The following is a 17,898-nucleotide window of genomic DNA, read 5'->3' on the forward strand; positions in this document are numbered from 1 at the left end:
TTTATATTTATATGATTTATTATTAATAAATTGAAAGTTCATTGTTTGCAGTTTATTTAATCACCAGTGCATTCTCTTTTGTTTTTAACTTGTGATTTGTGGGTTTTAAAATGATCACTTTTCAGTATTGTTACAGGTGAATAAATTACTCTTTCCCTTGATTGTCCCACTAGCGCTGGGTGGTTTGGTTCTTTACTCAACATGTGCGAGTGCTGTCTGAAGCCCAGATTGTTGAAGATGGGTAATGGAGGTGGGGATTAATGCTGAACTACCAGGTTTGGGAGTTCTTTATTTTAAGTGAAAAAAACTATTTGTTAAGCTTCCTGGCTTCTTCATGAACAAAATACATAATTGAGAGAACATTTGGATGAGCCAGTAACAACCCTAACGACCAGTCGTTGTCCCCCGTCCCAGCCTCCACCCCCTCCCAAAAAAAATTAGAGAAAATCTGGTGAGTTATACATCCTGTTCATTTGTGAGTTCTGTCATTTAATATGATCTCATAATTTAGGTGCCCTAGATCTGCCCTCTAGGCAGCTGTCCGTCGTTGGCCAGAGGGAATCTAATAAGATACAGAAAGAAGCTTCAGCATATATTAGAACAAGTTTTATAGGGTGTGATACAATATTCCGGCGGTCGGGATGCCGGCGGTCACATGACAGACACCAGCATCCTGACAATGAGAATGCAGACAGGGAACGGGGTCATTATTTTATCCCTACCCTAACCCACCTGGGGTTGCAGCTAGGCTAAGACACAACGGGGGTGGCAGCTAGGACTAGTGCCTAACCCCCTCCCCCCTGGGCCCTAACAACCACCCCGATACCTATATCTACCTTCGGGATGTTGTTTTTGTCGGCTACGGGATTCCAAGTGGTGTCCAGATTACAGCGCCTGTCACATGACCACTGGCATCCATTCTTTGTTCCGTTAACATTAGAATCATAGGAATTTTTCTTTGCATACTGCTATTGGGTTCACTACGGGTGGCCGGCGGTCGGGCTCCCGGCGACCAGCATCCCGGCGCCGGGAGCCCGACCGCCGGCTTACCGACAGCTTGGCGAGCGCAAATGAGCCCCTTGCGGGCTCGCTGCGCTCGCCACGCTACGGGCACGGTGGCGCGCTACGCGCGCCACACTATTTTATTCTCCCTCTATGGGGGTCGTGGACCCCCACGAGGGAAAATAAGTGTCGGTAAGCCGGCGGTCGGGCTCCCGGCGCCGGTATACTGAGCGCCGGGAGCCCGACCGCCGGCAAACAGAAGACCACCCCTGCTATTTGCTTTCATTTTCTTTAGCATGTAATTACTACCAAACATTCTCTAGCAACAGATTAACCGGTGCATGATATGATCTTACTGTGTAACAACTGCTTCTTACTATCTACAGTTTCCTTACTTCTGGGACTGTATGTAGGTCTTTGCTTAGAACTACTGAACATTTAAAAAGTTGCTCTCACTAATATGTATTATTATTTATTTCTTATGAGCTGTCAACTACAAATTTACATAAATTCACAATATTCGCTACACTTGAGGTAGTTTTGTTCCTGTTTTGTCTATTAGAATTTTCAGCCGATCATTTCAGCAGGAGCCAGTGACCCTAGTGAGCACAACCTGATTCAGGTTCCTACACAGGGGCTTCACATGTCGCAAAGTACTGCTGTTCGGTACTTTGCACATGTGCACGACCCCTACTGGGCTGTGCAGTACTTGTCCTGTAACGTCGGCAGCAGATCCGTTGCAGACTGACTTTAATTTACAGTCTGCTGCCATTTGGGAGTGAGGAGGGGTTGGCGCTGATGTTTTGGGGGTAGCGCCGAGCCAGGATCTTCATTAGAAGACACAGGTTTTCTGGCCTCTTTGCAGGAACCGTGTTGGGCGGCTTTCTAGACCCCATGGGTTACGTCGCCAGCCGATGGTGTCGCAGTGATCCGATGCTGCGTCCTAGCGCTGCACAATCCAACCATATCTGAATTAGGCCTAATGTCCCTAGTGAATCGAAAAACTGAACATTACTGTGACCAAAATGACCCCTTTCACTGTGTCTATGTGATGCGGCCATTTAATCCAGGAAATTAAAGTATCTAAACACACATTGTATTGCTCAATGTAGAGTTGCTAGTGAGTTGTAGAATCTTGTATCTTTTTAGAAATAACCTAAAAATGTGTAAGTAATGAATGTCAGTAAAGTTTTTATAAGGTTATCATTGAATTGCAGAGCTTGGTAACACTTAAGTGAATGTGGCACCAGAATGATGGACATGCTGTAATGGTGAGAATTAGATCACAGGAAGAGCCGCCTCCTTGCAGTTTAGGACCTGATGTTAGTTTGGCGAATACTAGTTGTACGTTACAGGGGAGGTTCTTTTCTCTCCGTTTTTATGTAAACTTACCAGCGGATAGCATAGTGCGCCTGGCTTCCCTCGCATTGCAGATCTTTATATTATTCTGTGCACATATGGACCCAGATGTAACCTCATGTACGTTGCAGGCAGTAAGGAGATATCAGCAACGTACCAATGGAGATTTAAAGTGCCAATGTTTTTCAAAGGCAGAGAAAAAGTGATTGGAATCTGCAACCAGGATTCTTAAGGTGATTGCTTATGTATCAGAGAGCACCGTTCACACCACAAATTATATTTACTTATTCCATATTACCTCCACCTGCTGCATAGGGGGATTAGCGGTGTAGTATAGTTTAAGGCTTGCTGACAAAGCGGTGGGCAGCAAGTGACTCTGATTTCCCTTCTTAGTAGCAGCATTTATTAATCAAATCAGCCAGGATATTGTTTCAGCAATTCCTGCATTGGCTGCACCCATAGTGTGGTTGGTTGTGTCACTTCAGTTCATTGTGAGACAGAAGCATAAGCCCTTAGGGGCAGATTTAGTGACACGGACTGTACGGTATGACGAGAGCAGAATCAGTCTTCTGTGAGGTAACACACAAACAGTTATGGCGGCTTCCATGCTTAATTCACATTGTCTCTTCAGCTCATATGGAATAGTCATATCTAGTAGTGGTTTTGGGAATGTGGTCCTTTAGCTGATCTTGGACTACTACATCTAGCATGTTGGAGTTGAATGGTTTTGCTATAGCCCAGTGGTTTCAAAAACCTACTTAAATCATGGCACACTAGAGCAGGGCTTGACAATTTTCTAAAATCTAGAAGCCAGGTTGAAAGTGTAAGAGCAAGACCGCCCTCCTCCGTAAAAACAAAACAAAAACATGCAAACAGAGCTGGCCCCCCCAGGAAAACCAGATCTCTGCAGCCACATTGCTGTGCAGATGCCCCCTACGGGCAACCCAACCACCACTGCCACACAACTAAGAGGGTGCCCCCAGGCAAACCACCCCTCCGCTGCATCCCCCCCCCTCCACCCCTACCCCCCGAGAAATCAATCCTCTCCCCACCCTGTGGCTACATCACTACCCCCTCCATAGTCGCAATCCCTGGCCATGCATAGACCCTCTTACTGGAGAGCTCCATGCAGGGGTTTGGAGACAGCAGACAGCGCAGACTGGGATGGACAGGAGGAGTAGCGCAGGCCGGGACGGACAGGAGGAGGTAGCGCATGCCGGGGCGGACAGGAGGAGTAGCGCAGGCACAGCAGTCATCGCAGGCTGAGACTGACACTAAGCACATACATCTCTGTGAATTAAATGGCTGCTGCAATACAAGCACGCCCACCAATCTCCACTAGGGCTGACGAGGATCTGCTTCCTCCCTTCCTGCATAATCTGGTAGCCAGGCAGGAAAATCTAGGATCCATGGAGACCTGGCCCCTGGGATTTGTCGAACCCTTTGCCTGAGTCTCAGCATTTTTTCCTATCACCCATGGCCTAAAGTATCTGATTGAGAAATTCAGAAACAATTCTTACATATAAGCACAAGTAAATTGTGCTTATATGTCATCCTTAGGGTCAGTTATGTGGTAGTGGACAAGTTTGGGCTTCTGTTTGTCCACATATTTTATTATTGGAAGTTACTATCACTGGTTTTTCCTGTCACATTAACCATTAATAATTTGATTTGGTCTTGGCCCACCAGCCCGTGGCTGCTGTAGCTGATATGAGATATTCAGAGCGGCCTCTTGTAACAATCCCCGTAAATAAGGTGAAGTGAAAGGTTGCGCAGTGTCTGCTCAGCTCCTGGTTTGCATTCCTTTAATAAAACTAGCAGACCATGATACCGGTAGTGGAGCTTAACTCATTTGGTATTCAGTCCATTCTTTGATCTTATGCATCACTTTAAACGAGTCCGATGTTTCTCTGGCATTTTACAGAAATGTTCCTGGAGGCACAATCGCAACTAAAGTTCTGCACGGAAGATGTTTCTAATGCGCACTAAGCACTTAAAAGTTTATATAAACAGATAGCCCATTGAGTTCATCCATATTTGCGCTCATACATATTCATCTCATTTTGCTGCGCATTATTTTGAATCCAGCAGTGCTGCTCACAAATTAAAACATACTTTTATTTTAGTGGGAGAGTATAGTAAACACAATGAGATGTAGTTAAGTAGCACTAACATGTGTACCACATGTATTTGGCATGAGCAAGATGGCCACTTCCTGTTTTGTCAGTCATATGTTTAAAAAACACAAATACGATACATGTAAACACATAGATTAGATGCAATACGAAATGTATAAATGCAGTGCGACTTATGTGGATTTTTACTTGAAAGAATAATATGCAGTCTTTAGAAATGTTCCTGTCATTCAGAATGTCATAGTTAAAGGGGGATACGGTCATTAGATCAACCATACTTAGGTCGAACACTATTGGTCGACATGGTCACTAGGTCGACATGCGTTTTTCAAAAATGTCTTTATTTTTTAGCTTTTCATACTTTACGATCCACGTGGACTACGATTGGGAATAGTGACCTGTGCTGAGCGCAGCGAGGCACCTTGCCCGAAGCATGGCGAGCGAAGCGAGCCATGCGAGGGGACACAGGGCACTAATTGGGGTTCCCCGTCACTTTACGAAGAAAACGACACCCAAAAAAAACAAAATACCTCATGTCGACCTTTTTTCCATGTTGACCTTGTTTATGTTGACCTAGTGAACATGTCGACCTAATGCATGTTGACCAGTAGCGGTTGACCTAATGGCTGTCGACCTAAGTGTGGTCGACCTAATGACCCATACCTGTTAAAAGAAATGCAGGGTTCAGATTATGTTCACAGGGTAAAATTTGTATTTGAAGCTCCGTTGCAATTAGGTGCATACATGGTGCTAGAACTTCTGCCAAAATATAAATCATCTATTTCTATGCTAAATGCATACCTCCCAACTGACTAGCAGAGCAGCAGTGAATAGACACGCGTGTGCACAGCATCTATTCACAGGAGACAGAGGGACTGGGGGCATAGCCAGCAGCTCACAGGACATGCGATCGTGGCACTCCCACAAAGTCACACCCCCTTTCCAGAAGGTCACACACCCTTTTCGTCTGTCCATCCCTCCTTAGCATCTTCCGATGTTGGGTGGTATGTAAATGTAACATCTGCACTTACTAGGGTAGTTATGGATTTATTCTTTTTTTATACTTCAAGGGTTTATTTTTTTAGAAGTCCTTGCTGGTTACATGGCATGTCTCATCCCCTCCCACTCCCAGCTGGCTACATGGCATGCCTCCTCCCCTCCCACCCTCAGCTGGTTACATGGCATGTCTCATCCCCTCCCACTCCCAGCTGGCTACATGGCATGCCTCCTCCCCTCCCACTCCCAGCTGGTTACATGGCATGCCTCCTCCCCTCCCACCCTCAGCTGGCTACATGGCATGCCTCCTCCCCTCCCACCCTCAGCTGGCTACATGGCATGCCTCCTCCCCTCCCACCCTCAGCTGGCTACATGGCATGCCTCCTCCCCTCCCACCCTCAGCTGGCTACATGGCATGCCTCCTCCCCTCCCACTCCCAGCTGGTTATATACACTGCCTCGTTCTCTCACCTCATCTTACCCACAGCGGGGACAGTGCTGTCCTTGCCTCTGGCAGCTGCCAGTTCCGGGCTGCATGTGAGATATTGCGCTAGTAGCGAGATCTCGCACATGTGCACTGTCCCGCTCGGCAGACAAAATGGTAATACATCTTGTTGATGATCCTTCCCCGCTTCGCCTTGGTAATGAGATGAAGCAGAAAGTGCTTCGGACCGTTCCACTATAGAATACATCTGCCGCTCAGTCGGTAATCTGGGTAAAAAGACAGAAGACGTATTTCTGATAAGTGACCTGCACCATGCCTCGCACCATGTATTGTTATGTTTTATTCTTGACTTTATACCAATATCTTCAGGACAAAATTCAGAGTCCAAGTCGCATCAATGGTCTCATGCTATAGAGCGCAAAAATTTTAGATGGATGAAGACTCTCCTGTAGTCTCTTTATTGGCTCCTGCTGATTTATTATTATTATTATTATTATTATTATTATTATTATTATATAGTTGTAAAAAATAGAAAGGGTGGACTCTGGTGCAACTCAGTCTGCCCAATTTAACCAACTTCTTATCTGCCCAAAAAGATAACGAAATAAGCAAAAGTAGATATGGAAACAAGTAGTTGATCAAAGGCGACAAGTGCAATAAAACACTTTAGGAATCAATAAAACACTTTAGGAATCAATAAAACAAGTAAATATAAAATTCAAACATATACATCACTTGGCTCCTCATATGGATGGTGTATCCAAGGCTTTGTGTTTCCTCACAGATATCAAAATGTCCAAGTGAACACATGTAAGAAAAAAACAAAACAGAATGTACTGTGTAGTACTGTATGTACTAAAATGACAAGTTTTCAAGCTTGTATCCAGAAAAAGAGCCTTGCTGTGGTAGTTTCCATAATGGTTAAGCAGGATAGCATCTCACTACTACTCTTACTTATTAAATTTGCGTACCAAAAACTCACTTAAATAGTGTAGTGGAAGCACATATAAAGGGATCTTTCAATTAAGTATGGCGTCACCACTAGTCACAGTAGCAGGGGCGTGCCTACGACTCGCTTGCAAAGTAAACAGGAAGTGCAAATAAAGTTATCTTTTCACTATATTATCAGAGGAATAAAGCGTACCCAACTCGCGTATTTGTGAATTGGGATCCACATATAAAGGTTTCTTTTAGGTGTTGGTTCAAGTGTAAAAAAAAAGTTTATTCCGAACAAAAATATGTATAAAAACATTTGTATTAATATGATCCAGTAATATAGGGTGATTCAGACCTGATCGCTGCTGTGCGTTTTCGCACAGTGGGCGACCAGCAATAGACTGCGCAAGAGTATGCACCGCAATGCGCACGTGTGTGTCGGCCAACAACAATGGACATCGCCGGTCAGCAACAGGATGGTGCGAGAATTCCGATTGCACGGGCGTTCGCAAGGTAATTGATAGGAGGAGGCCGTTTGTGGGTGGTAACTTACTGTTTACTGGGAGAGTCCAGAAAAACGCAGGCGTTATCAGAGAGGGAGTCTGACGTCGGCTCTGGCCCCAATCAGCCTGTTCTCATCGCACTGTAGGAGTAAGTCCTGGGCTGCCCACATACTGCACACAGTGGATTTTTGCAGCTTGGCGTACATATGCGATTGCACACTTGCACGGCGAATTTACACTCCCCTCTGGGGGCGGCGACTATATGAACGCAGGACAGCAAAGTTAGCAGCCCAGCGATCAGGTCTGAATAACCCCCATAGTCCAGTGAATAAAATAGCACAGTCCCAGTCAGATGTTTAAAAGTTCAGGTAATATAAAAGTAGCAATACCCAGGTAAAGGTCCAGACTTGAAACCTGAGTAGTAACTTCAGTATACCTTTGATGACTGGTAATGTAGTCTATAAGACTGTCCTGGTCAAAAGCCCACTGTTCTTAGCACCAATGCTGTTTCGACCCTTCTGGGTCTTTTTCAATATATGTAATATGGAAACCACTTGTTTCCATTTTATATAGTTGTCAGTTATGGTGGTTCTATTTCCTCTACGTGTACAAGGTTTGCAAGATTTGACCCTTATTTGCAGCATGTAATTTTGAATAGAAGGCTACTTCCCTACTAGCCACATCCAGAATAATAATTTGTTAGGGTCTATCTGGTTTTGTGTTTTTTTTTATACTTTTTTTTTTTTACCGATACCCTCTTTTTCTGGATAATGTTATTGGTATGTAATACACACGCGATGCTAATATTTGTATGTGAGTGTGTGTATGCACTGTGTGTGTATGTGTGTGTGTATATATATATACACAGGTTGAGTATCCCATATCCAAATATTCCGAAATACGGAATATTCCGAAATACGGACTTTTTTGAGTGAGAGTGAGATAGTGAAACTTTTGTTTTTTGATGGCTCAATGTACACAAACTTTGTTTAATACACAAAGTTATTAAAAATATTGTATTAAATGACCTTCAGGCTGTATGTATAAGGTGTATATGAAACATACATGATTTGTGTGAATGTACACATACTTTATTTATTGCACAAAGTTATTAAAAATATTGGCTAAAATTACCTTCAGGCTGTATGTATAAGGTGTATATGTAACATAAATGCATTCTGTGCTTAGATTTTGGTCCCATCACCATGATATCTCATTATGGTATGCAATTATTCCAAAATACGGAAAAATCCGATATCCAAAATACCTCTGGTCCCAAGCATTTTGGATAAGGGATACTCAACCTGTGTATATATATATATATATATATATATATGTATGTATGTGTAAATTATATATGTATAAATTATGTGTTCTGGTGTCGTTACTGCACTATACATATTGGAATGAGTAGTGCAGCCTAACAGTAAATTATTACACATATTAGAGGTCAGCGCCACTTTCCGTGACCTGTAAAAAAAAGTACTTGGCCTGCGGACTGGAGCCATTATATGGTCACATGGCTCCTAACTTCTAATGGTTGATATTATCACATATATAATACATGAATCATCATTACAATCTGGGATATACGAATAGAAACCTGATGTACTAAAGTGCCAGTTATTATTGACATGGTAAAAACCCGAACTCTTCCAAACAGCCTCTGTATTTGCAGGTGATTGTGGTGCAGGTGAATCCTGGAGAAACCTTTACAATCCGCACAGAAGATGGGCACTTTCAGTGTATCCCAGGTAAGTTACACTCATACTCCTTTCAGTCCTGGGGATTTCCCCGTTCTGCTCTGTGATGAATTAGAACTCTCTAGACAGACCACAAGACTTGTCATTCTACAACTTCCAGGAACTGTGAGCTTTGCCATTATGTTTTATCTGATCATGTGATGTATACTGGTGTCAATAAACCACGGATGGTTTTCTACGTCCAACCAGTTTTATTATTAAAAAAAAAATGTAATTACTACAAAATGTTCATTTTCAGTCAATGCAGTGATGGGATTTCCCTTTGGGTAAATCTAAGAATTATTTTCTTACTCATTTAAACCTTAAATACAGTATTATGGAGTATTGAGCAGTATTGTGCACAAGAACAAGTGCAAAGACAAAGTATTACATATAGCACCCAGCTAGTCTGTCACTTTTCTATTTGTGATGGCACATTTAGTGCACAGTAGCCTGTGTGCCATTTTCCATTCCGATCACCGTATGTGTCTACAGTATTTTATTTTTGCCCTGCGGTTTTGGAGTTATTAAACATACGCTGTCATTGGGGGAGAGTCCATTCTTTGTGACTGCTGCCAAGTGCCTTTCCGAACTGCTGGGGAAGGCCCTTTGTGACCAGTAATATTTCTGATTATTTCCCAGGCAATCCATATAGGTGTGTAGAAATATGATCGATGTTTGGCTACCGCCATACATGGTGATGTGCGTGGAGACACATTGCCAAGATTTCAGTCTCCTTATATTTTATATACCTCTCATGTTACAATAGTAGGTGTGTGATTGTCTAGTCATTGTTTCCTAATTGTATTTTTTCAATACATCTGCAGGCCCAGCACATGTTCCCATGATGTCACCAAACGGTTCAATGCCTCCCATATTTGTGCCACCTGGTTATGTATCTCAGGTATAATTGATGTATTTTATTGGAAAAATATATAAAAGGTTTAATTCTTGCTATTAGTAATCAGGAGTTACGCTATGATTACAAAGTAAAGCGATATTCATTGCTGATGTCACGATACTTGTTTTAAACGGCTACAATTCTTATGTCTATATCTTTCATTGTGGTATAACGATTTGTCCAAAGACAACAGATTGTGGCTTTGGAATACATACGATATCCCGACCATGGGGATGTCGGCGGTCACATGACAGACATTGGCATTCCGACTGAAGATCCCAACATCAGAGGGGCTAAGTATTTCTCCTTGTCCCCTACCCTAATCCTGAACCCCGATCCTCCCCTTCTCGACATCCTGGGTGTCGTGATCCGGTGTCCTGAGTGGTGTTGGGATTCTGGCATCGGTCACATGACCACTGGCATCCCGTGCCCCTAGCATGTCCACATCAGCTGAATTGTTTTAGAAAGAAGGGGAAATTCGTATGCCACTGGTTCGCTTGCAACATAGAGAATGGGACATTTCTTAAAATAGTTTACCCTGTGTAAAATAACTACTTATTCCTGCCTAAATTAGACAAATTGTAAATAGAAATGTGAGAAAAGAGGACAATAATGGTGCTTTACCATATAGAGGTTAGCCAGTATAAAGACAGATGTAGTAGGAAAAATTTGCTAGTTTAATTAACCATCACTATGGCAGATATAGGGGTCAGATGTATTAACCTGGAGAAGGCATAAGGAAGTGATAAACCAGTGTTGTGTGCAAGGTGATAAAGGCACCAGCCAGTCAGGTCCTAACTGTTCATTTACATATTGGAGCTGATTGGCTGGTGCCTTTATCACCTTGCACATATCACTGGTTTATCACTTCCTTATGCCATCTCCAGGTTAATACATCTGCCCCAATTTACTAAGCCGTGGATGGAGATGAAGCACACGGAAATAAAGTTCCAACCAATCAGCAACTACCTGGCGTGTCGCAGACTGCATTTGAAAAATGTCAGTTAGGAGCTGGTTGGTTGGGACTTTATCTCTCTGTGCCTTCTATCTCCATCCAAGACTTAGTAAATAGACCCCACCGTTTTTTTTTTAGAGTTGCCAGTTCAGCTAAATTTAAGGCACAAACAATTGTACTTCACACACCTACACTTACCTTACGTGTATATTAAAAAAAAAAGTATTTACTTGTGGAATAAACTTACTTAAACCCAATGAAAATCGTTACAGATGTTGCCTTTGCTAGCTATTGAAACCACCAAATAGTGCCAGCGGCTTGGGTATGAAATGCCGGCTATCGGGATGCCGACGGTCAGGAGACCGACAGGAGCATCAACTCCCCCTCCAAACCCCCCTATGCCCTAAGCCTGACCCTCCCATACCCATCGTAATACTTACCGGCCCGTTGTGTAGACGATCAGGATCCCAGGGGTTGGGGTCCTGCCCCGTTTCGGGATTCCGGCATCTGTATCTCGTGCACCGGAATTCTGACCAGCGGGATTGTAACTGCATCCCAGTGCCAGTGATGACCAGAATCCATCTCCAACATACAATCCAACTAACATGCTGACTGCAATGCACAAACATGCTACAGTTATTTGTTAACGGAAAGACGATTACTAAGCTTATAATGTGCAAGCCATGGATAGAATTGGCCTCTGTGAATGTTACATTTCTGTCCTGTTGCCTGATTAATGCATTGCTTGCCTATTTTATTTATAATGTATTTGTATATTTCTAACATTCAACTTATAAAATGTTTCGATTCATGTAAAGTTCTATGCCAGACATGTGAAAACAAATCTGCACAATTATTTCCAAGGTTTGCTAGCCACCAGCAGTCCTAACAAGAGGGTCAGTGAATGAGCAGCAGTAGCAAATATTGGTCCTTTTCTAGTTAATAGAGCGCACTGTGTGTGGCACAGAGGTGTAAAGGCTAATAAGGGACCATTCACTTGTGTCATTAGATTTCCCAAATCAAAGCATTCTTGCAGCCGTGTGATGTCAATTACCGTCACTGACTGGATAGTTCGCTTTTATCTCTCCCTGGCAGGGGCTTCAACAAGTTTTTGGCATAAATAGCAGCTCCACATCCGTCATTCTTCTTTGGGCCGAGTGGGAAATGCTGCGATAACATTCTGAAGCCAAACCAAATATGGAGCAAGCAGTGTATTAAGGGCAGTGATTCAGGAGGAAAACTGTTACTGGAATGACTTTTATTGACTCTCTTTATGTTAACACATGCTGGAGGTGCAGTAGTCACCTCCCTAATGCTATATATCTTGTGGTGAATGCTGCCTGCCCAGGTCAGAACTTACTTTGTATTTGCAGCTATTTTTGACTGACATACAGATTGTGCTCCTGTGTATGATAAAAGTTCATGCTTCCAGCTTGATGAATTAATGATGATGTCTCATACTACAGGTTGTGGAAGAGAACGGTGTGCGCAAAGTGTTGGTTTTACCACATTCGACAGAGTTCCATCCATCAATGCACCCCCCACCTCCTCATGTGACCCATTTTATGCACCATCACCCTGCCCTGCTCCCTCACCCACCTCATCCTGTGTACCCGCCCGTACCTGGCACAGGAGAGCTGCCACATCAGTTTATACACCAGCATGCACCTCCCCCACCACATATATTCCAAGAACAAGGTAATTATAAGAGGGTTGTCTTTCCTTTTTCTTTATTTCTCTGTAAAGTTAGATGTGAGACAATGGGAAGCTATCTCTTAGTAACATAGTAACTAAGGTTGAAAAAAGACAATTGTCCATCGAGTTCAACCTATTTGTGGTCTCCTATGCAGTCTTATTATAAGACTAGTTATTTTTATGTTAGGACTAGTTAAATTAACTATAATGCGTGCCTACGCACCATAACCCTGAATATCTTTATCCAATAGGAATTTATCTAACCCATTCTTAAAGGTGTTGACTGAGTCGTCAGTTTCTACTCTCTCAGGCAGGGAATTCCAAACACGTATTGTCCTTACTATGAAGAAACCTTTTCGCCTCAATGTGCGGAAATGCCTCTCCTCTAACCTAAGCGAGTGACTATGTGTTCTCTGTGCTGATCTTATAGAAAACAGGTCCCTCCCAAGCTCTGTGTATTGACCCCTTATATATTTGTAGATGTTGATCATGTCCCCTCTTAGTCTCCTCTTTTCCAATGTAAACATGCCTAGCCTTGCAAACCTTTCCTCGTATTCCAGTGTCTCCATGCCCTTAATTAGTTAGGTTGCCCGCCTCTGAACCTTTTCTAGCTCCAGGATATTCTTTTTGTAATATGGTGCCCAAAATTGCACACAGTATTCAAGATGTGGCCTCACTAGTGATTTATATAATGGGAGTATAATACTCTCGTCCCTTGCATCAATTCCCCGTTTTATGCATGCTAATATCTTATTCCAACCAGTTGTTAATAATTTTTGACTTCTGAAAGTCATTATGTAGTGACCTCTGTTCTTCACTATGGCATCCAGGTAGCCTTCTTCAGGAGTTGACAGAAAATACTTGATTTACTATTATTCTAATTTTTGCCAGTAACCCATTAATGCCATCGTCTTGGAGGAATCGATGTTGGAACTATGAATATGTGTAATGATTATAGGGAACATAAAGTAAATACAGTTCTGCTATAAAACCATAGGGGTGTGTAAAACAGACATAGGTTAGGGCTAAATAATATTAATATTTTGATGAGTGCCTACAGCTTTGTTTATTATTTTAGGCTTTAATAGTTTGGAATACATGTCTGTTCATACATCGAAGTCTGTGGGAGACCATAGTTTGCTACAGAGCCTATTCTGCATACTTGCCAACTTGTCTCAGTTGCACAGTGTGACATAGAAGCACATAGACTCTGGACTCATGCACAGTGTGCCATAGATGCACACAGACTCTGGGCACATGCACAGTGTGCCATAGATGCACACAGACTCTGGGCACATGCACAGTGTGCCATAGAGGCACACAGACTCTGGGCACATGCACAGTGTGCCATAGAGGCACACAGACTCTGGGCACATGCACAGTGTGCCATAGAGGCACACAGACTCTGGGCACATGCACAGTGTGCCATAGAGGCACACAGACTCTGGGCACATGCACAGTGTGCCATAGAGGCACACAGACTCTGGGCACATGCACAGTGTGCCATAGAGGCACACAGACTCTGGGCACAGTGTGCCATAGAGGCACACAGACTCTGGGCACAGTGTGCCATAGAGGCACACAGACTCTGGGCACATGCACAGTGTGCCATAGATGCACACAGACTCTGGGCACATGCACAGTGTGCCATGGAAGCAGACAGACTCTGGGCACATGCACAGTGTGCCATGGAAGCAGACAGACTCTGGGCACATGCACAGTGTGACATGGAAGCAGACAGACTCTGGGCACATGCACAGTGTGCCATGGAAGCAGACAGACTCTGGGCACATGCATAGTGTGACATGGAAGCAGACAGACTCTGGACTCATGCACAGTGTGACATAGATGCACACACAAAAGACAAAAAACCCTCAACTGCATGTGACATCGACATTGCATCCGACTCAGAATCAAGTCCTAAAGAACACCTAAAGTTTATCAATCTCCTGGAAATTTTGGGAGAGTGTACAACTATGTGATATTGTTTATCCTTCTGAAACGTTTAGTTAATAACTGGTACTTTCCTAATAGGCTGCTTTCTCATGAACGTGCTGCACCCATTGTGTTTAGGCGAAAGGTTACACATCTATTTATTTGTGTGTTATGTTACTTTATTTCTGCGCTATTAATATCCTGAGTTTTTCCTCCTGGAGAACCCCGATCCCACGGGAGGATGAATTTCCTACAGAGAGATGAGAGAAGCATGAAAATGCAGGAGCAACTTCGCAAAAGGTTAAAAGACCGGCAGATTAGTGCCCACAACAATAACAAACTGCACAGCCCACCCGCCTCCCCTCACAAAGCACACATCGCTGCCAACTCGCATATACAGAACGGATATTCCAAGGGCCAGCACCTAACTGGGGGACCCATTAAACTGAAGCAGGCCATTCGCACACAGAGCAGTCCGCCGGCAGAGAATGAATCCGGAGGTATGTGATGATCTCTGTATCTGAAATGAAACTGTATGAGATTATCATTTACCAATTTAAGTTTGCTTTTCACGTGAAATTAATTACCACAATGGTATGATAATTCATATGCTGTTCTGTACCACTTTATACTATATATATATATATATATATATATATATATATATATATATATATAAATATTCTCAATAAGTCAATCAGCGGCACTCAGAGACTGGAAACAACTCGCAGAAAAGAATAAAGTGCTAGGTTGCTTTAATCCATATAGGCAATAAAGTGATCCAACGTTTCGGGGCGCGGACGCCCCTTTGACAAGGTGAACAAATACAGAGTGAGTCAAAAACAAACAGGGTGTTAACTTTGTAGTGAAGACCCGCCGGCGGGAGGGGCAGCAGTGTCCGGGGGAGCCTTGCGCTTCCGTCCCGGTGTGTGTGACGTGGGAGCGGCTCGGTCACGTGATGTTCCTACGCGTCACTGGATTCCGGCAGTGCCATGGCAACCACGCAAACTAGTGTTGTCATGGCTACCCGGTACTCGGCAGTGTCCTGATCGCGGGGGTCACGGGAACCGGGCCGTGAAAGGAGAAAAATGCATGATTTAAAAAAACATAAAGAGAGACACTGTGTAACAATAAAGGCATATTATGTAATGTACAGTATAAAGTGCTGTATAAACGCCGGAACATGTAGTGGATTCAATATGCAGTGCAGAATGCCTGAATGTTTAAAATGCAGGAAACTTAATCTTAATAATATTATTCTCATGGCAGATTCTGCTAAATGCATAAGTGAGAAGGGGAAAGGATACATAAATATAAAGGTATTATAAACGGCATATATGGCATAACATGTCATCTGCAGATAGATGGGTGCATTAGTTCCAGGGGGAGAGTTTAGAATACGCTCCATTGTATTCTGTCATTGAGGCCCTTGGGTCTCACAGTGTCCAACTTGAACATCCAGCTAGCTTCTCGTTTAAGCAGGGTACCTGCCCTGTCTCCACCTCGTAGACTGCTGGGAATGTGGTCAATGATTTGGAAGTTTAGTTCATTAAGAGAATGTTGTTTTTCTGCATAGTGTCTCGCCACAGGTTGTTCAGATTTCTTGTGAACCAATGCAGCTTTGACAGCAGATCTATGTAATGCAAAGCGTTCCCTGGCATTACGTATGGATTTGCCTACGTATTGGTTCTTACAGGGGTAAGTGATCAAGTAAACAATAAAAGTGGCTGTGCATGTAAGCACGTGGCGTATCTTGTACACCCTGCCTGTGGAGCTGGAGGTGAAGGTGGAACCCGGGGTCATGTATTTGCATGTCTCACAGCCTAAACATTTGTAGCAACCCGCTGGCTTTGTTAGAAAGTTGGTAACAGGTATCTGATCAAATCCTGTGATGTCAGCATGGACCACAAAGTCTTTAATGCTTTTGCCCTTCAAATGATACATCATGGGTCGTTTCTTACGTAGCGTGGTTCAATTCTTGTCCGTCGCCACTATTGGCCACAAGGCCTTGAGTGCTCGAGGAACGACTGGACTAGAAGTATTATATTTAGACTCAAAGGGTAGGATCTGCTGATCACTTCTGTTTTTTCGTGTCAGGAGGTCATTCCTGTTCATAGCTGCTACTTGTTGTTCGTGTTCGCGAAGGGGTCCCGCTTTGTATCCTCTGCTCTCAAATCTTTTGGTTACATCGGTCAATGCGCCTTTAAGTTTGCCAGGGTTGCTGGTGATCCTAGCTGCCCTAATATATTGTGACTTGGGTAGTCCTCTTTTGAGGGCTACTGGGTGATGGCTGTTGTAACGCAATAAAGTATTTTTATCAGTGGGTTTATGATATACCTCTGTGTGTATCACGCTATCTTTAATGATCACGTTCACGTCCAGATAATTCAACTTGCTGGAATCGCTTTGAGCTGTGACCTTAATGGGTGAATCCCTGTTATTGATGGACATGATAAAGGCATCACATTTTTCTTTACCTCCAGACCACAGTATGAAGACATCGTCTATATACCTGGAGTAGTGTATAATATATTTAGTAAATTCGCCACTCTTGAAAAACATTAGTTGTTCCTCCATGAGCATGAACACGTTAGCAAAAGAAGGGGAAACGTTGCTTCCCATTGAGCAACCGCTTACTTGGCGGTAGAATCTCCCGTCGTACAAAAAATAATTGCGGGTTAACGTTAGTTCTAACAGTTTAAGAAATAACGTGTGATCCAAACTTCGCATGTTGGTTTGAATTAGGAATGATTTCATAGCTATTAGTCCTTTGTCGTGCGGTATGCTCGTATAGAGACTGCAAATATCTACAGTACAGATGATAATCCCCATAGGTATACTGCCGACGGCTTTAAGCTGTTTGAGGAAACTAGTGGTGTCCTTGATGTGATTAGGTTGTTGACTGATGAGTGGCTGAAGAAGACTATCCAGGAATATGGGGATGGGCTGGAAAAGTGCATTATGTGCAGAGATAATGGGTCTGCCTGGCGGACTATCCATACATTTGTGGATTTTTGGCACTAGAAACAGTAGTGGCACTACGGGAAACTCCTGTTTTAGAGAGCCACATAGTTTGGTGGAAATCAGGCCAGTAGAAGATGCTGTTTCCAGCATGTCATCGACTTCCATCTAGTATTGTTTAGTAGGGTCTATTGGCAGTGCTTCATATACGTTGACCCTACTAAACAATACAAGATGGAAGTCGATGACATACTGGAAACAGCATCTTCTACTGGCCTGATTTCACATGTTATGCCAAATATGCCGTTTATAATGCCTTTTTCTCTATCGTCCT

At 43.3% G+C, this 17,898-nt stretch overlaps 1 protein-coding gene across 3 annotated transcripts in view; it reads left to right on the plus strand.

The window, feature by feature from the left end:
- Positions 1 to 17,898, plus strand: part of LOC134949123 (fibronectin type-III domain-containing protein 3A-like) — a 234,524-nt gene that overhangs the window by 116,113 nt on the left and 100,513 nt on the right. For 2 of the 3 annotated variants that reach the window (XM_063937521.1, XM_063937520.1), the window contains exons 3-6: positions 9,039 to 9,129; positions 9,945 to 10,021; positions 12,440 to 12,671; positions 14,825 to 15,103. In XM_063937521.1, coding sequence (XP_063793591.1) covers positions 9,039 to 9,129; positions 9,945 to 10,021; positions 12,440 to 12,671; positions 14,825 to 15,103 — 679 coding nt within the window. The remainder of the gene's footprint in view (positions 1 to 9,038; positions 9,130 to 9,944; positions 10,022 to 12,439; positions 12,672 to 14,824; positions 15,104 to 17,898) is intronic. The other variant, XM_063937522.1, reaches the window with a different exon arrangement.

This window comes from Pseudophryne corroboree, chromosome 8 (genome assembly GCF_028390025.1).
Source record: "Pseudophryne corroboree isolate aPseCor3 chromosome 8, aPseCor3.hap2, whole genome shotgun sequence".
Classification (NCBI taxonomy): domain Eukaryota; kingdom Metazoa; phylum Chordata; class Amphibia; order Anura; family Myobatrachidae; genus Pseudophryne; species Pseudophryne corroboree.